The sequence below is a fragment of the Simochromis diagramma genome, unplaced genomic scaffold, assembly GCF_900408965.1.
Source record: "Simochromis diagramma unplaced genomic scaffold, fSimDia1.1 OVJJ01000596.1, whole genome shotgun sequence".
NCBI lineage: Eukaryota > Metazoa > Chordata > Actinopteri > Cichliformes > Cichlidae > Simochromis > Simochromis diagramma.
This window is the reverse complement of record NW_024387245.1, coordinates 17,054,501-17,081,986: the sequence shown is the minus strand read 5'-3', so window position 1 is coordinate 17,081,986 and position 27,486 is coordinate 17,054,501. Positions and strand designations below refer to the sequence as shown.

General features: G+C 38.7%; 2 protein-coding genes across 8 annotated transcripts; one reads left to right on the top strand and one right to left on the bottom strand.

Annotated features, from left to right (window-relative positions):
- Positions 1 to 5,050: 5,050 nt before the first annotated feature.
- On the bottom strand, positions 5,051 to 24,450 carry smad2 (SMAD family member 2). 5 transcript variants are annotated; one of them, XM_040000180.1, is made up of 11 exons: positions 24,348 to 24,450; positions 19,961 to 20,431; positions 14,114 to 14,203; positions 13,437 to 13,630; positions 13,010 to 13,144; positions 12,757 to 12,831; positions 12,523 to 12,576; positions 12,194 to 12,406; positions 11,616 to 11,753; positions 9,980 to 10,124; positions 5,051 to 8,720 (listed from the first exon to the last, which is right to left on the bottom strand). In XM_040000180.1, the coding sequence occupies exons 2-11, from the start codon at positions 20,215 to 20,217 to the stop codon at positions 8,597 to 8,599; spliced, it is 1,425 nt and encodes a 474-aa protein (XP_039856114.1). In that variant the 5' UTR covers positions 20,218 to 20,431; positions 24,348 to 24,450; the 3' UTR covers positions 5,051 to 8,596. The 5 variants fall into 5 exon arrangements, with proteins under 5 accessions (XP_039856114.1, XP_039856115.1, XP_039856112.1 ...); XM_040000181.1 differs by lacking the exon at positions 24,348 to 24,450 and adding an exon at positions 23,623 to 23,794 and having other exon boundaries at positions 12,769 to 12,831; XM_040000178.1 differs by lacking the exon at positions 24,348 to 24,450 and adding an exon at positions 23,623 to 23,793.
- LOC120714128 (N-acetyllactosaminide beta-1,3-N-acetylglucosaminyltransferase 2) lies at positions 24,440 to 27,074 on the top strand. Of its 3 annotated transcripts, none has more exons than XM_040000183.1 (3): positions 24,458 to 24,553; positions 24,831 to 24,851; positions 25,084 to 27,074. In XM_040000183.1, the coding sequence occupies exon 3, from the start codon at positions 25,113 to 25,115 to the stop codon at positions 26,454 to 26,456; it is 1,344 nt and encodes a 447-aa protein (XP_039856117.1). In that variant the 5' UTR covers positions 24,458 to 24,553; positions 24,831 to 24,851; positions 25,084 to 25,112; the 3' UTR covers positions 26,457 to 27,074. The 3 variants fall into 3 exon arrangements, with proteins under 3 accessions (XP_039856118.1, XP_039856117.1, XP_039856119.1); XM_040000185.1 differs by having other exon boundaries at positions 24,464 to 24,554; positions 24,826 to 24,851; XM_040000184.1 differs by lacking the exon at positions 24,831 to 24,851 and having other exon boundaries at positions 24,440 to 24,553.
- The last annotated feature ends 412 nt before the right edge of the window (positions 27,075 to 27,486 follow it).

Below are 27,486 nucleotides of genomic sequence, written 5' to 3'. Positions count from 1 at the left end.
TTGGAGGGATCGTTTTGGGGTTAAAGCAGAACTCACCAATAAGAATGACAAACACATTTGAATAGAGTTCTTGAGTTGATTCCTTTCATATAGAAAGATATTTCAAGGGTAACTTTGCCACCAGTTTCATCCATTTTGAAGACAAGTGCATTCTAGGTGCTTCGCTGTCTATGATTCGTCTATTTCTGATAGTAAATCAGTTAAATGGAAATTGAAGGATAGCTGATTGTTAAGTAAGCAAGACGGTCAATAGAATATCAGGTTAAGCAGCATGTTCAATGCTACAGGAATGCATTAGATTTTGAAAGAAGAATAAACTGGAGAGACTTTTTTTTTTTCTGTGTTTAAGTGAAACAAGCCATTTAATATGATTAATTACTGTCAATATCGTGTTATTCCTCCAGCAGAGAATGTATCCTTGCAATCTTTTTGCACAATTACACCTGTGGTGACAATGTATTACACATTTATGGGGCAAATAGGCAGCAGAAAGCATGGCTTTTGCTTCCGTTTTCGGACTTTTATATGTGAACAGATTACAGATATATAATTGTCACTCATTCCTTATTGTACATATTCATGAGAATAATTGTAACTGTTGATAATATGTGAAATTCTGTGGGTGGACATAGGAATGGACTTTCATTTGGGAAATTAAGTTGTGCATTCCCCCACATTAAAAAGTTGTTCATATTCAGATGTAAGATCTGATATTTTTTTTAGAACCATAAAGAAACAGGGAAAAAAAGTCGTGTCAGTCTCCCCTAAAAAACCTTGACCAAAGGAGGTCTACCGCCTGCCACGCTGCACTCATTTCTTCATGTGACCACACCATGCCCCATCCCCAAACTTGATGACTCCCTGACCTCCAGCATATCTTTGTCCCAGCGCTGCCACGACCCACTGAGTCAGTGGAAAACTCATTTAGGCCTAATTACATGGACTAGCCGTCTACACCCCCTTACTTTCTTTCCCCTCTTCGGTGAAAGAAAGTAAGAGAGGGGTAGATGGCTCTTTTCTTCTTTGCTCTCTCGCTGTCCTTTTCTCTTTGCTCTCTCGTTTCTTCTCTCATCGTGCTCCAGTTACCAGGTCAGAGTAGCCCTCCGCTACCAGCCAGCCAAAACACACACATGCATGGACACACACAGGCACACAGGATATCCAACACTCTAGTGTGGCCAAGAGGCCACAGGTAAGCAGGTACAAAGGCTTTTAGATGGTTCATTGTTATTTCCTTGGGGTCAGCCATAGGTTAGGGCCCAGTCTTAATTAGTTAACATAACTTATACATGATCAACCTTCTTCGGGTCCTATGGTGCCCAAATACACACAAAGTGCCTTTCTAAGATGTAAAGCCAAGAAGTAAGAAGGGTTCATCTACACATGTATCGACTGTTCCCAAGGAATCATCCACTTAACCCTGTCTAGGAAAGACACACATCATTCGTGTACACACACACACACACACACACGGTTGGATCAAGCAGCACGTATAAGGTTTAGATTCAAGGGGTCAGGTAAGTGAAATGTAAGGAACCCATGAAAGGAATCTTACACTGGGACGTCAAATGGCACAAACACAACGTCAGAAACAAAAAGTCATATTAATGATAGATGTCAGTCTGGGGTCAGCACACAGGTTGTATGTCAGGACCTACGCTGCAACATCACCAGGTATTAAAAAATACCTGACAGGGAGAGTTAAAGGTATTCTTAAAAATCGCCCCGCCTGTGTCAGGTAATTTTTTTTTTTGCCTTAGATGCATAGACATAAACAAAGACAGAGACATGGACAGCAATAGATAAACAAATTACAAGTCAGCTATTTATAGCTGTGCTGAAATGTATGATGAGGAGTCAAGCTAATAAGTCCAGCTGAGAGAGACCCTTGTCGGTACGCATTACGTAGATTAGCCATACTGTTAAGAGCAGCAGTCGTAAAACCAATGAAATGTCATAACTACACTCAAATAAACTACTTTTTAAAAGCACTAAGGTATTGATAGAAAATTTCATGCTCACGTGAAATCCATAATACACTACACATACTAACAGCCTGGAGTAAGATCACAGTTGCAAAATACTATATTTGCTGCTGACTGTAATTTACCAAGCCGAATTACTCTCATAGTTACTGGGAAACATATTTTGCATTTGCAACCTCTGCATGAATAGCCAGCACATCCGATCAATATCTAGTCCATAAAGCAGACGCCACAGTCACAACAATTAACGTTCTTGCGTCTATTAACCAATCGGAAATATAAATTGAAATCTTTTCTGCCACCGCAACTGAAAAAAACATGACTGCCACCATTAATAGTCTATATTACACTTCCAGAAAGTTTAGGTACACTCAGGATATGGTATTAATTTGTTTGGGAAATGCTTACTGCTCTGTACTGTAAGAGGACTCAGGGGACTGGATGAGATCCAAGGCCAAACCATAAGGAAGGAGGGTAAGCATCAACAACAACACCCTAATGATGCTCTGGTAATGGAGTGGGTCACTTAGAAAGACTACTCATTCGGGCAGGCAAAAAAAGATGGTAATAGGTGCACTGGCATAAATTTAACTGGGAAGACCAAAATGCTGAGTGTTTACACGAAACAGGTTAAAATGTGTTGCTAAAAATATTTTACTGCTTTTTTTTTTTTTTTTTATCACAACACCAATTATCTAAAACCAACAACAACAGTACATACTATAACACATATAAAAGATACTCCACTCTCTAGACTGTTTACTCCACCCAGCCTTTTAACTGCAAAGGTTTTAATGTGTTTTAATGTGTCTGGGATGTTTAACTGTAAAACCACCATATCACTAAGTAGACTATTTCACTTCAAGGGAGGGGGTTAAAAGACGGTTTCACTCACTGACAGTAAACAAATATAAATAATTCAGGGAGGGAGAGATTACCATTTTATTTATGTTACAGGTCAGTTACTGTTTCAGGGTTGTGATCCAGTGTCTGTATATATGCTTGTGAGTGTGCACATAAAGAAGAAAACATTTATTATCAAACTGGTTTGGTCAGTTTTTTACAGAAATATACAAACTACTTAAATCTTCATTACAACGCTAAGTAACTGTCAGTGTCCTTGTAGACAGGTAGTGTACCTGTGTAATAGTCCGGCTTTCCTTAAAACACATTTACAAATTAACACGTGCACAGGTTAATAATACTGATGTGAACTGGGAGTAAAATAATGCAAATAAATAAATAAACACAAAAATCAAATTTAAATTTTAAAGTAGGTTTTGAGCTTCTTTATTGCGCCTCACACCCCTGGGGCGCTTCATTAGTTTGCTTCTACCTCCCCCTACCGACAAGCATAAGACATCTAGCATCAGGACCAACCCATATTCTACAACCTAGGCTCCTAGGCTAGTGATTTGCTTACATTTTTAATAGTAATGCCATCCTTTTTAGTATTTGAACTAAACCACCAAAGCCCTTCAGTTTACATGCAATACACTATAAACACCACATAAGCCTCACTAAATACACTTTAGCGAGGCTTTAAAAGCAAACACAAGCTAAAAGACTTCTAACAGACAGTCTAAACAAAGCTAACTTCAATAGACGTCTGTGCATCAACTTACTGATTTAAACAGTTTTACTATACTTATATCTCTCGAGAGTTATAGGATGGACATTAGCCAAAGACAGTACCTGGACCTCCGAAATGCAAATTCTTCAAGTGTTACTGTTTAATTGAATCCATCGAAGAACTCGGTGTTTAGCTAATGAGCTGGAAGAGCCCGTCCTTGTTGTAGCTGTGGTTGAGATGATACTTATTCCAGCTAAGTCTTGCAGCTAATCCATTTTAAAAGTGTCTTCACGGTGGCCTAAGCTAATTAATCATAATTTGGTTGGTCTAATACACTAATATTTAACAGTTTCGCTTCTGGGGAGAGCAAATAAACATGTCTCATTATACAAAACAAAAAACAAAAAAACAACACTTTTTTATGTGCACATAAAATGTGTGCAGCAACTCAGTGAAGTTCAAATTGAGCATCAGCGGGGGGGGGGGGGGGGGGGGGATGACTGACATTGGTGTTGGTCTGAGTATTTTAGAAACTGCTGCAATCTGCTGTCATTCTCCTGCACAACTATCTCTAGGCTTGGTCTGAAAAGAGAAAATATCCAGTGAGGGGGCGAAAATACCTCATTGATGACAGAGTTCAGAGCAGAGCGCTTCAAGTTGATAGAAGGGGAACAATGGCCCAAATAAACAGTCAATACAACTGAGGTATGCAGAAGAAAATCTCTAAATGCACAATATGTGTCTTAAAGCAGATTAGCTGCAATAGAGGAAGACTCACTAGGTACCACTCCTGTCAGGTAATAATAGAAAACTGAGGCTACACACAGGCTCACCAAAACTGGTTAACAGAACACACAGAAAACCGTTGCCTTGATTTCTGCTGTGGCATTCAGAGGGTAGGGTCAGAACTTGACATAAACCATATGAAAGCATGGATCATGTCTAGTTTCTATTAACTCTCCAGGCTGTTGGTTCTGATGGTGTAGTCATGTGGGGGATTTTTTTTCTTGACACACTTTAGGCCTCTTCATATCATATGAGCATTGTTTAAACACCACAGTCTCCCTGAGTATTGTTGCTGACCATGTCCAACCCTTTAAAACCACAGTGTGCATATCTTCTGATGGCCCCTTTCAGCATAACGCACCATGTCGCAAAGCGCAAATGGCCTCCACAATCACAAATTTCAATCCAGCAGACCACCTGAGATATGCGGTATGAGTTTGGGATGTGCAGCCGACAATTCTGCATCTGAGGACTGTTTCCTTGTTTTATCTATGCCAAGAAGAATTAAGGCAGCTCTGAAGGTAAAAGAACCAGCCTGTTTATGCCGAGAGCGAAAACACCATAAAGGACAGTATTTTAAATTAAAGAAATCCAGGTAAACTGTCAGTTTTAACTGATGACTACACCAACATGAGCTTTATTCATTTATGTAGAACACTCAGCCTAACAAAGGCTAGAACTATTTGCAATGCAACACAAGACACTATTTTCAGTTGAATTAAAACAGCTTTATTAGTGTACACTGTAAGAAGTTGTATATGCAAGGTAGTTGGAAAGCCTATGAAGTGAAGTGTTTGAAAAGACAGAAATTCTAAGAGACTGTCTAAGTGAATATGCTCCATTGACAGCAAGCAAAAGGAACAGCATGTATGATAAAAACAAAAGTACAACTATATAACAACACATCACTAGTGACATGTAGAAACTTCACTGTCTCCAAAGAACCACCTTCTTGACGATTCACCTGAAAGAGGCTTATTTGAAGATACACAATTGTCATCACAATCAGGAAACAAAAAGAAATAATAATAATAATACAACACGTGATCCTTAAATAGGAATGTGGATTTTCAGAATGTGTTGAATCAGCCTTCATGAAACCTTATTTGGTTTCATCTTCCCTCTGAGAGCTGGTAATTTTTAGGGCAGGCTAAAGTCTTAGGTGGCACTTAAAAACAAATAGAAGCGAAGGCTTTTGCTGGATCCCGGCAATACGCACAAAACAGTATGACTAGCCATCAGAAAAAAAATGAAAAGAAAAAAAAACCTTATCAATGTTTCTGCATAGAACAAACGTGGGTTAGCACTAATACACCATGATATCGTCACTTTAACATTTGGAAAGTCTGGCTAGAACTTCCAGTCAACATTTTCCCTAATAAATAAAAAAAGAAAATATAAGACAGGTTGACAGATAAATAACAAAAAGATAAACAACATTTACCACATTGAGCTGGTTTTAGTCTGGTTACAGATGAGCATTAGTTAGGTGAAGAAGTATAGGTCAACATTTGCCTGGGTCAAACCAGTATAAAGACAGGCAGGGCTCTAAAGTAAAGATAAAAATAAAGGCAATGAAGTACACTGCCTAATGACAGACGTCATCCATCAACTGTGCGCTCTAAAACCCACCTACTGAATTTTGACATCTTTGAATATGCAATAATGTATCATGTACTAGGATTTCTGGACTTCATGTCTTGGCCCTCATTATGTGAGAAGCTAAACCTTCATTTTGGTGTCCTTACTTAAAAAATAAAATAATAGCAATAATAATAATAATAATATGTCACATCTGCATCACTGATCAAGTAGAAAATGGGAATGTGTTTACGTGCACACCAACAACAGCTCTTTTATTTAGAGAATGTAAAATGAGGATACTGGGAATGTGACAGCAAGAGCCACAACAATGAGGCAAGTGAGTCCCATTATTATATATTTACATGTCCCACTTAAAATCCCAAGTAAAGAATTCACTTACAGTACAGAGACTTCAACTTAGTATCGCGTGTGCAAGTAAACACACTCATTGTTAATTAATGTGCATGTGTTGAATTACAGAACTCAGCTTTTGATGCAGTTTGTTCACTGCACACTGGAATCTCAACTCCACAAATACACCTTTCAGCAACAGAGCTATATTAATTAATACCATGTGCTGTATACTCCATTGCGAGGCGGTTGGATTATACATCAATATCCAAAAGGTCAGTTATTTAGTCATCGAAACACCTTAATTTTTCTAATAGCTGTGGTACTTAACCACAAAATGCTCATCTTTAATTGTGGAGCTCAAACAGACACTGGTGAATTTAAAGATTAAGCCGATCTTTGGTCAGACTCTGAGATGAAATACTGGTATCACTAAGATGACATCTGTAAGAGCCTAAATATGGTGAAAGTCTCCAAATTTCACACGTTGAAAAAAGAAAGGTATCAATTAGGACAATGTCAGTCATTGAGCGCAATGATAACTAAATGTGCTTTAAGTGGTAAATTCAGTGATAATGGTATATCCTATGCTACACACACGCACACACACAAATAGTCATCAAGCTGTAATAATTTTCAAACTGAAGGTATGTTCTAAAAAAAATAAATTCTAATAAAAAGGAAGAAAGCTTTAAAGATTTTAAATATATTTATATGTAAAAAATACTCGGAAAATACAAAATGTAGCTAAAGGAAACAAGTAAAGAAAATAACTGTAGAGTAACTAGCTTGTGGAGTACTTAAAGCTTGAATACTTAAACGCTTTCAAACGCCAATGTCGGTACCAGCTGGCTTTCGGATAGGAAATTTTATTTATTTATTCATTTTTCAAATCAAATGAACACCAATTCATGCAATGTAAGGGCCCAAATCTTTACAGTAAATAGTCTAAAATAATAATCTTCTTCTGTGATTATCTTGAATCGAGTGGGCTTTTCAACACTTCTATATTTTCGATTTAAAAGCATACCTTGCTATAATTTACATGAAAGGCAACCATTTTTAATTTAGGATAGTGCAAGTGCAGAATAGAGGACGCTTGTTAATTACAGTCCAACACTGCAGGACTTTACTTACTGATAAAATGTCAATAATGATACACTATTGCAGAGATTTATGCCTCTTCCACAAATGTGAAACATAGGGAATAGGTGTTTATCTTTTCCTCTTGTTAGACGTAAGCAATAGTGAAGCCTTGTGTTTAATCTTAAGCCTGTGCATCTCAAAGTCTATACAGAGCTCCTCTTCACAAACAAGCTGATGTAACTGTGGAATAAAATAAGGAGAATGTAAGAGAGGGTGCATGGGAGGAACAAATTTTGGCCTAGTGTGACATATTGTAGACACTTGCTTCAAGTAATCCTCAACTTTAATTCCAATCATCTACACTAGGTGGTTAGTGATGACTACTACTATTTAATGGAAACTCCTCACCAACCAGTCCACGCTTCGTATAAAGAGGAGACACTTTATCATTATGAAAACAAAGGAAAAGAAAAGCGCATATGGTTTGTGTGCATGAGAAAATGCGAAGATGGGGTTCATGAGTAATTAAACCCCTTTAAGAGCAGAAGACTTTGCATTCCAACATAGTGAGGTCAGTGATAACAACAGCACATGACTGACTGGGAGAAGAGAGGAGCATCCCAAATCAAATGGAAGTTTGGTCGCCAGTAAATGAAGATGTGAAGTTGGCTTTGGTCGATTGTGAGCCTGGAGTGGCAGTAGTACTGTTAGTCAGCGTCGTGTAAACGGAAATACTGACATGGGATCAAAGTTGTGCTGTGGTAAATAGGTAGTGAAGATGCGATCTGAACGAGTAGTTGGACAGACTGTCCAGCAAGTAGAAGGTCACATGCTTGATCCCCGAAGCAGCTGTTGCTGTGTCAGTGAGGAGGATAATAAAGCTCTGTCCTGCTTTGGGTTTTCAGATCAGAGCACAAATGTAGGCTCGCCCAATAGGACATCACTCTCTTGTCATTTTGATATTGCAAGGTGATCTCACTTGATGAGAACTAGAATGTGTCAGTTGTTCCAACAGAGTCAGGGTCTATTGTGGCATCACTTAACAAACCACTATTGTCAATTAGTGACGTCAAGCTCTTGTCCTCCGGGTCCAATGTGTGTGGGGGTTTTTTTCTTCTTGTTTTTGTTTTGTTGTTTGTACATCACTTAAGACTGCATGGTGCTCTCCTTTAGGATACACTGTTCAAACACTGAAATGTCTGACTTTGCATCTGCAAAAGCAGGACACTGTTTAGGACATACTAGAGCAGCGCACTGAGGGTGAACCCATTTGGGTCAACACCTTATCCAACCACTGGAGGGGGCCATTGAGATGCAGTTCAATCCAACAAGGGGTGCTGGTGACTGTCTGACGCCTGCAAGGATAAAAATATAGCACATGGGTATGGGACAAAAGTAGCTAAAAGTAGCATTTCATGTGATTTGTTATTGATAATAAGCAGCATTTATAGATGGATTTCATATCAATATTCATTTTTTATTTTTTAAAGCACAAAAAAAAAAAAAAACCCAGTATGTTAAACATTATTATGAGATTTCTTACGTGTGATTAAAAATACTAAAATGTAAATCTGAGTTTGCAGTTTGTCCAAGACTGTTACATTGTGTGTTATTCTTGGCAGGATGCCTTTAGTGCACTCACAGTCTGTTTGGGACGTGCCAACCAACTACTACTCTGTTTAAATACAAAACTGTTTGGGGTGTAAAAAGCACCCGTTTTACCTTCCACTGAACACTGGGGAGCAGTAAGGCAAAAAGTCAGTCCTCATCCTTTGTTAATGATGTTCCATGCATTTAGCTCCTAAAAACTTAACATTTTATGTGCACACACAAACTATGACGACTTAAAATCTTGCACGAGCTGCTTCTCTACAACCTGCATGTAAGATATACTGCTGACACCGCAATAGAGAGTGAGAGTGTACCTAGATTTGAATTTCAAGTCCTTCATCACTTTCTCAAGTTAGGTTGCTGATTCACTATTTCTCCTTAAGACTAATTTACTTAGGTTCAGTCCATTAACTTGAAGGTATACAAGCTATGAGTCAGTGTTAAGGGAAGCTACAGTCTTTTTCATGCACAAACAGTCCAATAGCTTCAGAAAAGTCCCCCTAGAACATCTTGAGAACTAATACAACTTCTATTGCTGACTATTCAACCATCACATCATGGCAAGCAAAATGTGCAGAGGTGAAGGGAACCACAAGCTTTGTCACAACTATTTGTGACACTTATGTGGCCTCTACCCACAAGCTCATTTTTAGTGCATAAAGAACTTAGATGGACACTGATGTGTACACAAAATTACAACCAAAAGTTGTTTTTAAAAAGGGAAGGTAGGCCTAAGCCTTTCAGTTCATAGAACCAGAAAAATATTGTTAGCAATCAGAGTCATGCCAACATTTGCAGCATTAACAGTTTACAGAGAAAAATAAATGAATTAAACAGCTCAGAAATTGCAAACACTATATTCCTGAGCAGTCCACAGAGAGAGAGAGAGAGACAACACTACTGAGTTTTACTGAGCAACTCTCTGGTCTGATGGGGACCAGAAAGCCCTCCATTCATTATGGATGGCAGTGTAAGAGAACATGTGCTTCAGAGACAAATTCACCTGTACTCAGCTCCCCAGCCCTTGACAAAGCTCATCCTGATGGTGCACATCCTGGTTAGTTGGTATACAGCCTCAAACCCTTGATTTACTGACTGGGCCAGCAGTGCGGCAAACTCCTGGTTGTTGAAAATCTTCAGATTACAGCCTATCAAAACAGAAAAAAATACATTAGAAAAAGGAAACGAACAAAATGATGTGTGGGACTAATAATCCCCCACCAGGAAAGATTTAATTTAGTTAATGCAAATACTCCGAGGACATTTAATTTTTCACACTTGTGCACATGTAACATTTTACAAAAATAAAGCCAAATTAACAACAAATTAAATAAATGTGCATTTCCAAAACCGGTAAGCTGAATATTATAATTAGCAAGATCACAGTTGTGATATATTTGTAGGTACCAAGCTGAACCATTGTGAGGAGTGGGTGTGTTGCATGTTAGGAATTATTCTACACAAGCCTTACAAATCTGACCCCTGAAAGTTCAAAAGATCTTTGTGGTGCATTTCAGTACCACTGTGTGCTTCAGTAATGATAGCGTTCACACTGCTCTTTTGGCCAGGGATGAAATGTTCAAAGTTACATGGGTACAGATGAGTCAGAGTGTGGGTGAGTGTCTGAAAAGACTGTCACACTGTATTCCCTTTCTTCAAGCTCAATTTCATCAATATCAGAGGGGGGGGGGGGGGGGGGGGGGGGATCTACATATCAGAGCTATTTTCATTTAAAAAAAACAAAAAGCACAGCCATCACGCACCATCATTGTCTTAATCTTTGTTTGGTGATACTTCCATTGGAGGAGGACCAACACTAAGGTTTGTTTTTTTTCCCCAAGAAGGGCACAAGCAGGTTGTATTGTAAAGCGCTTTGGGTGCCTTGAAAAGCGCTATATAAATCCAATCCATTATTATTATTATTATTATTATTATTATTATTATTATTATCATCCCCTGAGAAGGCAGAGATCCTTCAATGTGTACAGCAAAACACTAGGGATTTTCTATCAGTCAGGACGCCAACAGACTAAATAAACCAATCTGGAAGGCCACCTCTGTGATACAAACTGGACACGTTAGAAGCCCTCTGAACCACTTACTGTACAGGCAGCAGTGCACTTTTTACTAAGAGTGATTCAGCTCCAGACTGACTGACACAGGAAATTGTGGTTCATGCCATAACTGTGTTCAAATTAACACATCTGCCTAGCAGAGAATCATCTCTCAACAGTTTATCTCAACCCTGCAGTGTCACAGCACTTAACACTTACTGATTTACTTCACTGTACTGCACTTTCTGCTACTGAGAAACTTTAATAGCATCTGATATCTGCTATGCTGTTTCTACTACACTAGGTAAGTCACTTTTTTATAAACTTAGATTTTTTTTTACTGTATTGTATGCTACTACCTAATATTGTCAGCCAAACATTTACTTATTTAACATTTTTTAATACTCATTTTGATCCCAGATTAGTTTTTACCTTTCTGAGACATTTGCAAAATTCACATCTTTAGGATAAATAAAGTATATCTTCTATACTGTATCTTGTAAGCAAACCAGGCAGGACCTTTTTAAATTGTTGTATAAGAATCATTCAGCTTTATTTAAAAAATAAAATAAAACATGTACAAACCTGGTGGTATCTTGCAGACTGTGGCGGGGTGCCAGCCATATCGTTGATTGCAGTTAGGACTCTGGACAAAAATGGCACTGTCGCTGAGGCACTCGGCAAACACCTCCCCTCCGATATAATACAATCTCACGCCACGACCTGCAGAATGTATCACAGAAAAATTAATGTGAAGCTAACGAAAAAAAGACAGAAAAAAAAAAAATCACAAAGGCTTACTCTGGAGCAAAGCTTGAACTTGAGTGAAATATCAGTGGACGTAGTGCTATGGAAAGTCTTAAATCAGTCACACCTATTCAGCAACATGTCTTTATCAGATAGATTTTAAAAGCCATCACTGAAAGAACTGCTGTATTTCTCAAAAGAAACAAAAAGCTGTATTTCTCACAGCACCTTTACAATTGAAATCTCTGTAAAGACACATTTACAGCTCAAAGACGTCAGTGTAATGAATCTGAGATTCATAGTGCAGGTATTGTTAAAGTGCCGCAACACTGTAAAAATCCTTAAAAAGAGCTTTTCCCACACAGAGTAGCTGCTACACCATGTTATTTTTGAGTGTGTGGCAGTGTATGCTGTACCTATATGTCTCCTTGTCATTTCAACAGTAGCATTTCTGTTAACATTGCTGAGAAGCCCTAAACAGAAGCGTTCAGAGTTGGAGGGATCGGTGAAGCCATCAACGGTCAGGGATGGCTGTGAGGCATGGAACGTCTCTCCAACCCGCTGGTTTAGCTCGTAGTAAGCTATAGAGCACCAGAATGCTGGTTCGCTATAGGTGACTGGCTGAAGGTCTGAAAGAAAGAAATCAAGGTGGTAATGTTTAAAGTTTTCATTGAATCATTTATTGATAATTTCCAAGGAAACTAAAGATAACTGATAAAGAAATAAACCAATAAATCACTCTTACCCAGGCCGTGACTGACAGGAGACAGGGTGCTCGGTGACATTTCTGCTGGTGAGCCTGATGACAAAAACATACAACACATTACATCTTGTTGTACTCTGATTTGCATTTTAAACACTGCCTGTGTAAAACACACTGCTGTAATGACGTGCATGTGTGAGGAAAAAAAAAATCCAGAAGTTTACATGTGAGTATAATCTTAAGGATATTTCCAAGTGCTAAACTCAACTAATCTACCTGATTCCATACTTTGATTCATCTGCTGGTCGCTGGTTTCACCATCTTCACTCATATAGCCAGGTGGAGGAGTGTCTGTAAAAAAGGAACATTAAATAAGTTGTGTATTCTTAACAGCAACCATTGTTTAAAACCCAAACAAAGCCAAGAGGTTTTTATACTAAACTAAAGCTCAAGAGTTAGCACAGAAAGATCAGTTGTTACTTTAAACAAATGAGTGAAACTACTGAAATATGAAGGAAAACATACATACCTGGTATATAGTTATTAGGAGGATCTATGCCTGCAGGGAAGTTGGTGTTTTCAGGAATGGAGTTTGTAAAGTCGTCTAGAGGCGGAAGCTCTGTCAGAATCTCTGTGTGACGTGGGACCAACACTGGTGGCAGCACTGAAGAGAAAAGAAGTGTTATTGACAAGTACAGATGGAAATTGTTATACCAATTAATATGATATAATTATATGCATTTTTCCACTAAATATAATCTTGTAAAAAGATGAATGAACACTAATATAAACACATTTAGACTGATTTTAACAGCACAAAACGGAAAGAGACTAGGAGATCTAAAACAATGATTTTGCTATGACTACCATGCTCATAGGGTTGTTCAAGGACATCTTGAACACCAGAACCAAAAGTACTTGAAGTAAGAGGACACACAATTCTCAAGGACCCTTACCAGGTGTCTCCACTCTCTGGTAATGGTAGGGATTGACACACACTTCATCCTTCTTAAGGTTAAATGCATACTGGCAGGTGTCAATGGCCCTCAGCTCATGGTGGCTGTGAAGGTCAGGCCATCTCCACAGGCGGCAGTAGATGACGTGAGGCAGGCCCTTACGATGAGACACCTGAAGGCGGCCATCCAGTGACCTAAGAGAATTGAGAAAGCGAGAGAAGATGAAAAGCAGCTCATAAAGCGCCAAGATCTTCACAAGAAACTCTGAGAAACTATGAAAGGTGATTGTGTCATGTGGAGTTTCTGGTTTGAAAGTGCTTACTAATATATATATATTTTTTAAAAAGTCACTGGATATGTTGCACGGCTAAACCTTATTTTAAAAGCCTACCTGCTAGTTGATTATTTAAAAAGCTATAAAGAAAGCTTTTCAGTGGAAATGACCAGCTACATTATTCCCTTATTGTCTAAATAACCATAAATGCAAAGTTGTAGCACAAGTTGTGATTACATCTGGTTTAAAAAACAAAAACACAAAAACAACAGAAATGACCCCACCTTAAAAAAACAAACAAACAATGGGCATTACTTTTTTCTGCACAACTTTTGCAATAATGAAGACATATGTAGTAAATCTGTTGGATCACTGTATTTTTCATGCATGTGAGTATATTCACCTGCTGTGGTCAGGATATCCGTACATGCCTGCTGAGTCCCACTGCTCTATCATGTGGCCTGAGCCTAGACCCCAAAGGTCTGAGCAATTGCTACAGACACAGAAACACACAGGCACGCACACCAAAGACATGCATACACATACACACGCACACAAGTGGAAAAAGAAAAAATAAAAATACAAAATGAAAGCAAACAGATGGTAAACATGAGGCGTTTCATTCCAAATTAGTACGATGAAATCACAGATATGTACAGTTGGTAACTCAATGGCATGAAGGAAGGAAAAAGCTCCACCTTCAGTTTCCCAGTAAGAGACCAACAAGATGACAGATGACTGCAAGACAAATCCAAATCAGACAATAGTGATGTGGTGCAATCAGGTGACACAGAATGGCTCCGTAAGATAATACAATTCCAGGCATGCATCCAATTGTCATTTACTTGACTTAGGTGGCTAATAAGCCGCTAAAATGCACAACTGCAAAGAACACACAAACAAATAAAAATAAAATAAAACCACACATTTGGGCATGTTTTTTTCAAAAACATATGAGAAGTGTGATGTGAAGAAATATATTAATCTAAACATGAATGATATGTGAATGAGGACATTTAAAAAAAAAAAAAAAAAAAAAAAAAAAAAAAAAAAAAATCACTAAACACTTCGTGTGTCAAGACGTGAGAAAAAAAAAAAAAAAAAAAAAGATACAACACTAATGTGTATCTGCACATAAGGAGTTTGTGTGAGAGATCCTGTTGTCTGATTAGAGCAAAATGATTGTCATGCCTGTCTGTGCAAGGTTCTCTATCTCGAAGCTTATCACCCTACTTGCATAGTTTTACAACTACAAGAATCACAGAGAGCACTTTGCCTTCTTCCTTTCCTACTTAAAAGGTCAAAAGTACAATGTCTCTTGAGTCCATCGTCAAAAAGCCCCCTGTCTGGGAACCCTTGATCTTCATCCATTCACCTATTGATCACTGGAGATAAATGACACAAAACTAGAACTGTATTTTAAAAGCGTCTTCTTGCAAGTTTAACCAAAGTATGCGCAAAACATTAGGCTGTTGTCATTTAAAATTTCCATCACCACCAACTACTATCTCCAGAAATAGCAGAGCTGCTACAGTGTTTCCTACCTCCAGTCAGAAAGAAACCTACAAACACCTTGCAATACTCGAGATACCTTTTTCCACATCCTTCACTCCACCCACAAAAAGACCAAAAGAAAAAAAAAAAATTATCTTAGACTTTATCGGCACTTTCTTGAGCTTAAAGGAAATTAGAGGCGATGTGAAGTACTATGCAGCTAAAAGAATCCAAGCTGTGTAGTTACAACCCTTAAAACATACTGTCTAAACAAATGTCTTTCGGTAACTATCATGATTTTATCAGTTCTATATCAGAAACTACAATCTAACCTACATTCCTCAATGAGAAGAAAACAGCAGACATTTAGCATCATGCAAGTCTTGTCTTTTTCATTTACAGGACATGGATGACAACATATGATGAGCGAAAATCTCTGACAACTTCCTCAACAGTTAGACCACTTTCAGATGCACTGTTTAGAATACAGTACATAACCACATACAATACTGTGCAAAAATGTTGTGCTGGCCCTCATTTCTTTGCATTTGCTTCTATGACGGCTTGGGCTGCATTTCAGCCCTAGGTGTTGGGGATCTTGTAAGAACTGATTGTATCATGATTACAGAAAAGTATCATTAGATTTTGATCCACCACACAATACCATATGGAAAGCATCTGATGGGCTGCAACTTTCAGTCTGGCAATGATCCCAAACACACTCGAATGGAAAACTGTCAGTTTCAGTCATTGATTGGTCTCCCCTGAGCCTGGACCTCAATATTATTGAAGTGGTAAGGGATCATCTAGACAGAGAACAAAACAAAAGACATCTGGCATCCAAAGAACTTTGAATGTCCTTCAAGAGAACAATTCCTGAAGACTACTTAAAGAAAGCTTGCCTAAGTTAGTTTAAGTCTACTACAATTGTACAAACCCTGTTTTTGCCTTTTATACTGTATTTACATTTAGGTTTTTACATGTTTGAATACATCACTGCACATATTTCTACATTTTCTTAGCAAAATATAAAGAAATGATGGGTACCTTAAAACTTTTGCAAAGTACTGTATGTGTTACATTCCACTTTTTGCAAGGTAATTTGAGCTTTACATGCAATTCTGGTGATTCTCTGCTTTGCACTACAGTACCACTGTATGGGCGCTACAAACACTGAGCTCAGTTCTGTAACTTATATATATATATATATACACACACATCCATTCAGAGTACATCTACACAAATGCATTAAAGACTGCAATGTAATTATGTCTGTCTGACCTCAGCCAGAAATCTGACCAGAGTGCAGTGCTGAGAAACTATCTGCCCACCAAGGACATCATCTAGTATTCCTTAATACAGAAGGTGAACCTGTCTGTGCTACAAGGCCAAAAAAGGAAAAAAGAAATACAGTGCAAACTCCATCACATTAGCTGCATTTACATTTCTGGTCACCTCACATAGCCCTCAATTGTGACACAATTGAGGGCTAAGTTACAAAAAAAATGGAAGGAAAGCAGGAAAGCACCAGTCTGCCAAACCAGACACATGCTAGTTTCACCTCCATTATATTGTAGGTAAATCTGACCAGCATTCTCTGTGACTATATGGGTTTCTACCCCAATACTCCAGCTTCATCCCACAGTCAAAAGGTGAGCTTGTTTTGTTAATTGGCCATGGATAAGAGGTAGATAAAGTGCTTTTAGTGTACAGAATAAGACACTTGCATGGATGTATGGTTAAATGTGGCCTGTAGTCTAAAGCACATATGTAGGACTAGAAAAATGTTATTGAAATGCCAATTGCTTTGAACACCTGATATAAATTAGATCTGAATTTTCATTTCTTTTTCTTCTCCATATCTGTCAAAAACTACCAATAGAAAGCAATGGGTTGAGTGATCAAGAATAGCACCCATCAATTCAGTGACAGGCCAGTCTGAGTGTGCTGATTTATGGTCAGCATAAGTACGTAGTGTGGTACTAAAATAATACCAAATTATAATTTGTAATTAATGTGAAGCTTAAGACAGAAAGGAGAGAAAGACTACATTGCATAAAACACTTGAGAAGGGAAGCTTCTAATAATCCGATCCTCAGTGAATTAATGAAAGGTGATCACGTGTACTTTGTTGGGTTTCCATGACTTTTTTGTCTCACCTCATCTGGAGACTTCCAACACCTTCTCATGTGACAAACAGAAATATACTGAAGCCATATGTAAGAGAGGTAGCCAGCGACTATTTGAACTAGGTATTATGGCGAACAGTTTCAGAATGAAAAGAATAAATAGATGCATTTTCTTTTGTTTTTTTGTTCACTTGTTTGCAAAAACTGCACTGTATTAAGAGAATATTCTTCACTGTAACAAACTTATACATCCTGCACAACTCATTTTTTAATAGAATTCCATCAACTTTTTTAATCATATAATGTTCATCATATTTCAAACTAGGGGTGGGCGATATAAACGACATACGATAGAGATTTTGACTATATCGGTCTATCGCGATAGCGCATGTTGATGATGTCATCAAGCTGCGCCTGTTTTAGTCGAAAGCATGGCGGGCGACAGTCATAGCAAAGAGATGAAGCACTTTTGAAATATGGGGAAAGCCAAAAACTGCGCTTCCTCCACTTCCGTAACATTGATTCATTAATGTTGAATTCTCTCGCAGCTGCTCTATTCCCATGTTGTTGCAGTATATTAATGACTAACCTCGTATTGGGGATGAATGATCTCAGTTATTCTCCTGACTGAAGTTTGGCCCATGTATAGCATCCTGCTATGCGATTGCATTTGTCTCTAACCACCAGAATCCGTCACGTTAACTTTTATCGAGTGGGAAAAAAGTTGGCGTTCATCCTCCAGCTTCACTGTGCTAATGTTATGCTAACATAGCTGTGTCGCTAGCAATCACGTAGCACAACATTATATACCAGGTAGTCCAACTTCAGTAACCCTGCAAACGCCACTGCTGTTTAGTTTTCTGTCTTAATTTATGTCGGAAGTGGTAGCAGAGCTGTACGTTTTAATTAGTTTCAAAAATCTCTCAGTCAGAACATGGTGTGAAATGTTTAGGTGTAAAGTAGCGAGCTAACTTCCTGTTAACTTCTAACTCCGTTAAATTTAATAAACTCTGTTTTCATGGATGTAAAACTTAACTGTTACACCCAATAAAGCAGCAACGCTGATGATTTAATTAAAGATGAAAGAATTTAGACCGTTTTTAACTCTTAGTGTTCGTTTGACTTTGGGACCTGAAGCGGATGGAATTTTGGACCCAGATTACTCCGCGAAGCTCCTCACTACGGCAGCCGTAATGCTCTGACAATCCATCAAGCAGTGCTGCTTACCAAAGTTGTACTAAAACATTTTTTAACAGATTTCTGCACGCCAAAATCGGTTCGAGGTCAGTAAGCACAACCAGAATTCACACATAAGGCACACTCTCGATTTTTGAGAAAATTAAAGGATTTTAAGTGTGCCTTATAGTGTGGAAAAATACGTTATACAGAAGAAAAGAATATATCATGATATATATCGTTACCGCACGTGCTTCAGATTATATCGTGATATGAATTTTAGGCCATATCGCCCAGCCCTATTTCAAACAGTTTGTTAACTGGTGCAGAATGATTTACATACCAAAGGTATTCTTAAGTTTTTGGACATTGCTTCAACAGCTATTCACATTTGGTTGTCTCTTACTTTATTGCTTGAGAGTTGTAATAACATAATTTCTACAAAACTTACTGGACTTAAAGTGCTTCATGAAGTGAAGTGGCCAATGCAGAGTGCTAATTAAAAAAGCAGCTATTTAATTAGTAACTCCTGCTGTTATCTGAAAGTACTTAAAAGTATGCTACCAGTTAAACAACAACATTATGCTCCTACCTTTGAAGCCAGAGACGTTTATTACTCAAACAACATTTAGATCTTTGATTTGAAAATAAACTTTATAGAATTAGGAGACGAGATGGTGCAAACTACTGGCGCAAGACACAAAACTATTTCTGAATAGATTTTAAAGATAAATTCTAGAACAGGCACGTTAATCTTTTCACTGTTTTCGATCAAATTCATCCGAATGATCACTTATCGGCATAATGTTCTCAAAGGAAACACTGAAATCAGCTCAGGCAGTTCATATTCTTAAGGTGCAGAAGACCACAAGGCTGATGCAATCAAAGATTATCAGATAAAAATCAATATAGAGCAAACTCTGCAGACGGTGTATATGCACCCCCGAGTTCTGCATATAGGTTAGTGAGTTCTAATGAAAGCAAGCACAAGATGGTTTTGGTTGGCAATGCATGCAGGACATCTGTTTCCTCCAACCTGGTTTCACTTCTGCTGCCTTGCTAACCTATGGCACAAAGTATTGGGGAAGTGGACCCACTGTTGCATAACGGAGACTTCTTTCTGCAAATGTGTGGGTGCCTGTCACTCTTTTTCTTACTTTCATGTGTGTTGATATACCTCACTGCACTCACTAATTTGCGGTATTGTGGCACACCATTCCATGCTGCCAGCAGATTTGTTTTTGTGTGGAAGTGTGACAGTGCTGAAAGAAGCAACTGCATTGTTCACGGTTGTAGTCTTCATTTTTAACCATTCAGTGGAAATGAAAAAAATTTAAGTTTACATGTGCTTTATATAAATGTATTAATGCACAAAGCTGTTGTGAATGAGCGTCTACAGTTCAGAGACAAAAAAAACATAGAAATACAGGATCTCTGGGTCCCCATCTTACCTGGGTATGGTGACACACTTTGTGTTGCTGTTCTGTGTACTGATCGCTTTCTCTAGCTCGTCCAATTGTCCCGTCTTCTTAAGCTTCTTTACCAAGCTTTTAACTGCTTTTTCACACCACTTCTCCTCCTGTCCACCTCCATTCTGCTCCCCAACCCCTCCGATTCCTCCTCCTGCTCCTCCGCTCCCCGCTGGAGTCTTCTTCCATCCCAAGAGCCGCTTCACAACAGGTGGGGTGAAGGGAAGGATGGAGGACATGGTAGCTTGTTGAATGTTCTGATGCCCCTCTTAATCTGTCTTGAGTTGGGAAAGAAGGGTTTGGGGGAGTGATATAGTTGACTGGTCTGAACTCACTGTTAATATACCCAGCGTATGTATGTCTTTTACGAGTAATGTTTGATCAGAACTAAGGCATTGGTCTTCAGAGGTCAAACTAAATATAGGTATTGAAGGGGAATAAATCCAAAGAAACCTAGAAAACAGAGAAAACACACATTAACATTTGTGCACGAAAATATTAAGTGAGATGAACAATTGAATGCATTTCTTTTAAACTTAAAGTTTTTTGTTTGTTTTTTTTAATCATTTGTATCACAGCTTTCCACTATCACCTCTCCCACTGCACACGAAGCACAAAAATTTGATGCATCCGTATTAACAACCATCTCTCACCTCTCATATATTGTTTTTTTTATTAAAGCCATTAACACCTAACTTTTGCAAACACTTTAAACAGAGACATATTTTTAGGACTACAACACTCACAGGTCATTTCACTGGCTATTTAAAGATATATAGAAATGATGAACAGCATTTGATTTGAAAATCTGAGTACTTAACTGACATAGCCTAAAAAAAAATAAATGCCACCAATACACTATTTACAGAAACATGTTTCAAGTACAGGCAACAGAGCAACACTTATATTTATGACAGTCCTATATTACAAAGCAGTATTTGGGGCTTAGTGGAGGAACTTTAGGTTCAACCCAAGTTTTGAAACCCACTGCCTACTTATTAACTTAACATAACTTTCACTTTTGTCATTTTCTGGCAACAACTAATTAGACATACCCTGTGGTTACTAGCAGTTTTTAAGCAATTTTATATGTTGTTGTTTAGCCTTTAAAATAGTTATATAACACTAAAAGAACGCTAAGGCTCGTATAAAGCCTTGACCTTGTATAAAATTTGCAGTTCTACTTACCTGCCAGTTTAAATTCTGTTTATATTTTTGTTTGTTACTTGCTCTCACACAGTCTAAAACCACCAGGGTTGCATCCATCTTACCAAGCTAATGCTCAACCTGTGCTTCTATGACAGAGTTGTGGTGCTGAGAAGTCTACTAACTTACACATACAAAGCTTACTTGCTGGTTTTCTACTGGGCTTTAAATAGAGTTTTTATGTGCTGCTCCAGTCTTCCTAACCACACATTAATATACTTCTTATTTATATCATTTACATACAATGCCCACCAGACACATACAATGCTGCTTTGGTTGCAGTAAATGTGCTACTTTTAGCTTGACATGTGTCTTTGACCACTTCATATTTTCTATTATTGTAGTTTTCTATTTTAAAGTAGAATAGGCCACCCCGCTACCAGTAAATGTATGCATGTTTGTGCCATATGTGGCCAACACCACTGTGTGAATGTGCTCATAGCTAGACTTGAAAAGCCTAGCTTGACTTATCGAGTTGATAGGAACCGTTGTGTGACCACTTAGCCCGACTGCCGATGTTAGAGTGAGTGAACCCAAATATCACAATTCATCCTGGTATACTGGATTTGCTTGTTAGTACAGCTCCCTTGTATTTCACTATTTACACCAAATTTTTTGGTCTCTAATGTAGTTATTCAGCATCACATGCATGTTGTTCACACAAATGCAGCTCTAGACAAATCAATACTAAACTTCTGAAGGATCCTAACCCATATAAATCTGTTATTCCAAATGGTGGATGGTGCACTTGATCCTGTTCCCCAGTATATAGTCGGCTTTGGAAACAACTAAAGGGTATATAATTATGCTAAAGTATTGTTTTTACTTAACAGGGAAGAACACCCATCTTAGGTAGCAATCTATAGCATTTCTGTAACCAAAACCTGTTATTACCCTATCATAAGGAAACTGAGGACTGTTTAATCCTGGTCAGTAGCAGGTTCCTAGAGGGAATTTCAGATGAAACCTGCTGGCCCACCTACTCCTGATAAACTCTTAAGCTTCCAGGATGCTTTTCTTTAGACTTTCAATCTGATATTCTCCTTCACTACAACTGAGTGGAGCAATTCTAAACCTCAACCTCACCCTCAATTGGACTAGCAACTAAGCAGAAAACAGCTCATGAAATGTGGAACACACACTAAACACCAAGTTCAGGACAATGATGTGAGTTTTGACTTGCAAGTGTAACCTCCTCCTGTATTAGACCTGTCTTTTTTATTGCAAAGAGCCATTTTCTAGCCTATTGACGGAAGCACACATGCTCAGACTGTGCAAGTCAAACAGGACCTCCAGAGACAACTGTAATTGAATTACTAAAGGAAATTTGAAAATGCATCTTCTTTGCGGACTCAGTCTTGCCAAGACGTATACTCCATTGCTTTTGGATTAGACAGCTGCACAACAGATCAATGGACTCTAATAAATCCAGACAGAACTACTGGTAGATGCAGATTTCTCAAGTTAGCTGCCAGGTGGAAGGGATAAATATCCTTAGTGTGTTACTCTGAAAGTCCAAGCTCCTTCTAAGAATTATTTTCACTTAATGCTTAACCCTTGGACTCCTACAGTAAGAGCAGCTTCCAGAGAGAGACCTTTCCTTAAAATAATTAACTACAAGCTTAATTCTGTGTTTGTCTGATACTGTCCAAACAGCAAAGCACGCCAAGCAATATTTCTAGCTGCAGTACGCAAAATAACAGCTACTGGATGAAAGCTTAATGGCTTTTTCAATACACGGATTGAGTTCAATGAAAAGCAATTATTTGGTCCACATGAATGATCACTTAAGCGTTGTGGTTAATATGCTGAAGAGAAGCAATGGTTTTTCGAAATAACAAAATCTCAGGGACAAGCCGCTGGCGAGTGTGAGAGCCTTCAAAGTGAACACAAAGTCTCAATGCAAGTTAAGGAGTCAGGAGAACAAAACGTGCCGATTAGGCCGTTTGTTATTTGCTCCTGGCCATTCGTTGATTCGTGTCAACTCGAAATCCTGGCATCCTATCGGGATCTTACGAAGGGAATAAGCAACAATAATATGTCTGCAACGATCTGTTTGGGTTACTTCTTCTCCGAGATCGCCTGCATAACACACGCGATTCGAAGAATAAGCTAACGCTACTTAATGGCAAGGGGATGTAGACTTCAACGAGCCACAAAAGGCGAGTTGGTCTCATTGCTGGCTGTCATTTGCCCTCAGCCACATATTGGTGAAGATATTAGGGTTTCTTTTGTCTCGGAATGACTGATAGTTCCCCCTTATCCTCTTCACCTCGCCCCCCCCCCCTCTCAAAAAAAAAAAAAAAAAAAAAAAAAACAAGAGTGCGAAAAAATCTGCTAGCAACCTTGCTACTTTGTGTCACAGACAAACAGGTCTGTGGCATGTTTTGTCGCTTACAAATCAATTCTCTTTCATTGTTTAAAAAAAACACGCTTACCCAGCACCGCGATAAAGTGAAGCTTAACAGTCACTGGAGTACCTGTGAAAAAAGCCTGCTTGCTCATTTTGAATTCATCCGGAGATACTTTGAAATGTATTTTCCACCTCCTAGCCGCCGGGATGATGGCTCCTCATTCAAAGCTCAACCAAACATGTATTGCTTCACGCAAAACAAACGTAAGAAGACTTCACAATGCCCCGCCCCCCAACTGGTTCTATTGGTCACATCCGGGGATTTAGCCCCAAAGCCCTCGACTGTTTAGCCCGTAACCTGTTGCCAGACGCGTGCTCTATTGGTCTGAGGCAGTGTCCGTCACAGGGTGTTATGCATGGAGGTATGTCGGTGTTACCTTGATTATCTTTATAAAATTGCATAATACACTTGTACACTAACTGTATCTCTGTATCTACACGCACACAAACATACTGACACACAGAATATATATATATATATATATATATATATATATATTTTGTGTGTGTGTGTACTTAAGTGAAACCTTAAACCACTAATCATTTATAATTTGCGGTTGGGTGGGTCCAGACAATCTGGCTACATCATGCAAATAGCCTCTACACCTGCAACGCATGTAAATAAAATCAATGTGTTGGCAGGAGACAGTACACCAAATCATGTGGATCCCTTTGTTCTTTTTTCCCCCCTCGTTATGTTTAAGCGTCAAAGAGCCAAAGGAGCGCATGCTCGGTGCGCATGGGACTCACCTGGGACACGTTGCTCAGCTGCGGTTGAAAGTCCCATACGCTGAAGGACCAAATGATGCACTACAATTCAAACTGTGCTACACAGCTGCGGCTTAATAACCAGCTCATGACGAGGCCGGATGCTAAAACTAAAATAAGAAGTGGACACCACAGGTGACTGTGCCTTTTTTCCCCACTCGCCATAACCAACGAAAGTTCCCTCACTTGTAAGTACTTCTGTGTTTCCTCTTTCGTCCATTGCCTAAACCTGTAAGAGTTTGACAGAGTTGTAGGAAACACATGTAGCAGTTCTAACAAGTGTATTTTGTAGACTAAAAGATGCAGGTAAGTTTAGTCTATTCATCCATCCTTGGAATTAGATAGATAGATGTAGAATCAATAGGCCATTCTTTTCAAGTCAAATACAATATGGAAGCAGTAACTGATGAAAGAGGCAAATAATCCTTGTTGTTTCATAATACATTTTCCACATTGTTCCTACAGGGGCTGAGTACCTGTCGACAGGTAGGTATTCGATGATGTTGTGAATGTGTAGAGAAGAACAGATAATAAACCTCCCTGGACCATCACTAAGGAGACAAAAAACCTCCCTTGAGTTGATGGCAGTGTTTGCTATAAAACCTCTTATGAGACTCGTTCTGTTGCATAAATCTGTACAGTGAAGGCAGTGCCATTTTTCTTTCTCTGCTTTGCATTATTATCTTTAAAAGAAAGCCTCATGTTTTTCTGTGTGCAGGTGTGTGTCTGATTTGTATACCACAGGCAATGGGAAAATGCTGCAAACGCAATGGGAGACTGCTGTGCTTGTGTCTGCTGCCTTGTATGATGACTGGCCATCTTTTAATTTATATTGGCATCTCCATATTCATCACCATCTCCTACGCTCCGCCAAAAATAACTCTCCACTATATTGCTCCAGGGATTTCTGCTAATTCTTCAACTATGGCCTCCCATCCACTCGGGCCTTTCTGGAACCTTCGTTTGGAGGACAGTGCTCTGTGGAACCAGCTTCAGCATGCTTGGGACCGTGAGCACAATCCACTACTGACAGGAAACACAACTCGCATACAGAGAAAGCCCAAAGATAAGTTTTTATCAGAGATTAACAATGAATGTATTTCTGACAACACATCATACAAGTGTTCAGTCCCTCACATGCAAGATATAAACAGGCTGCCAGAACAGATTAGGGCATTTATCAGGTCAATGTACTACAGGGAGTACCCCCTTCTTATCAACCAACCTGGTATGTGTAGGAAAGACAACAGTAGCTTTGATCTGGACTCTCCCATGCTCCTCATGGCTATCAAATCTCAAGTGGGAAACTTTGAAAATAGGCAGGCAATCCGTGAAACATGGGGACACAGTGGTCTGGTGGAAGGGGAATCAAATAAAAAAGGTGGATTGGTGCGCACAGTCTTTCTTCTTGGAAGGCAGGACTCAGGTACAGGTCCACACCCAGACCTAAAAAATCTCCTGGAGCTAGAGAACCTGAAGTATGGGGATATTCTACTGTGGGACTTCAGAGATACTTTTTATAATTTGACCCTAAAGGACTTGCTGTTCTGGCGATGGTTCGAGCAGTACTGTCCCACTGCCATCTTTGTTTTCAAAGGGGACGATGACGTCTTTGTCAGAACAAATGCCCTTCTGGATTATCTGCACAAGAACGAGGAGGAGCACAAACTACAGCTACTTTTAAAAAGGAAAACTGAGATGGATATGTTCATCGGGGACGTGATTACTAATGCAATGCCAAACCGTGAACCGTCCACAAAATACTACATACCAGAAAATTTCTACAAAGGAGTGTATCCACCCTATGCTGGTGGAGGAGGGGTGGTGTATTCTGGATCACTTGCACTACGTTTGAAAGAGGTGTCTGAGAGGGTCCACCTTTTCCCTATTGATGATGTGTATCTTGGAATGTGCCTGCACAGACTCGGGCTTTCTCCAACCCATCACCCGGGTTTTTTAACATTTGACCTCCCAGCAGGAGAAAGGGAAAATCCTTGTGCATACAGATCTGTTCTGCTTGTTCACAAACGGAGTCCCAAGGAGATGGTTACTCTGTGGAAAAAGCTCCGGAACCTGCCTGGTCAATGCTAAGGCTCATTTGCCAACCAAATAGGACTCAGTGAGTACCGGATGACTGCTACAACCACACTCACTGGCTTCATCTTCATATCAATCAGGCATTGTCACATTAAGTAAGGTCACATAATGGACATTTCCTGTGTGGAGTTAAAAACTGAATAGGAGACCAATCTACCTCAAAGAGGGTTTGTTAATAAGGCATCACAGATTAAGGGCATACATTCTGGCCCCTTATTCACCATTTGTATGTATTTACTCTTCTTTAACTTAAAGGTTTTATTTTGTTAACTATAGAAAATATTTTACCATTGTAAATGATTTAGATGTATTTATACAATGGCTGGTGAACATAGTTTTGTTTTTTTTTCCCCTTTCTTAAATTTCTTGGCACTATTTTCTTCCCTTTAAGTCAGCAGTTTCTCTTAAAATGTTCCGATGTTTAACTTTCACTTCGAAACTGCAACACAGCTTGATTAAATGTATAATTTTCATGTGATGCCTTCTGTACCTCAAAAAAAGCAATGCTTGACTTTGAAAGGTGTGTATCTACATGGTTGTAATCCTTGAAAAAAACTTTGTCTTTTTTTTAATGTTCTCTGCTGCCAGAAAAATGGGTTTTTTTAGTGTCAATCTATGATGCTAACTACTTCCAACTTCTTGTATTCAATCATAAAGCATAAAACAACGTCTTTCAAGTCATGAAAATCTGAAAATCATTGATAAAGTAAAATTATGCAGTTGTTATTCAAAACGCTATAAGTTGCCTTAAACATGTACAATGTTCATGCGTATATAGATGTTGTAACACTGGAGTTTGGTTGTGAATAAAAAAGATGAACTTTAGCATTTCTTGAAAGATAAAATACTCAGTAAGAGTTTAAGTGCATTAATAGACACATTACAAATCAGCAGCATGGCACAAACAGCAGAGATCACATTTAAGTAAATATTTCCGCACTTGCAGTCTGAAATGTTTATGGATAACTCTAGTGTTTGGCGCGCTCGTCTCTTCTTTCTTCTTGATTATATTAGTAGCCCATTC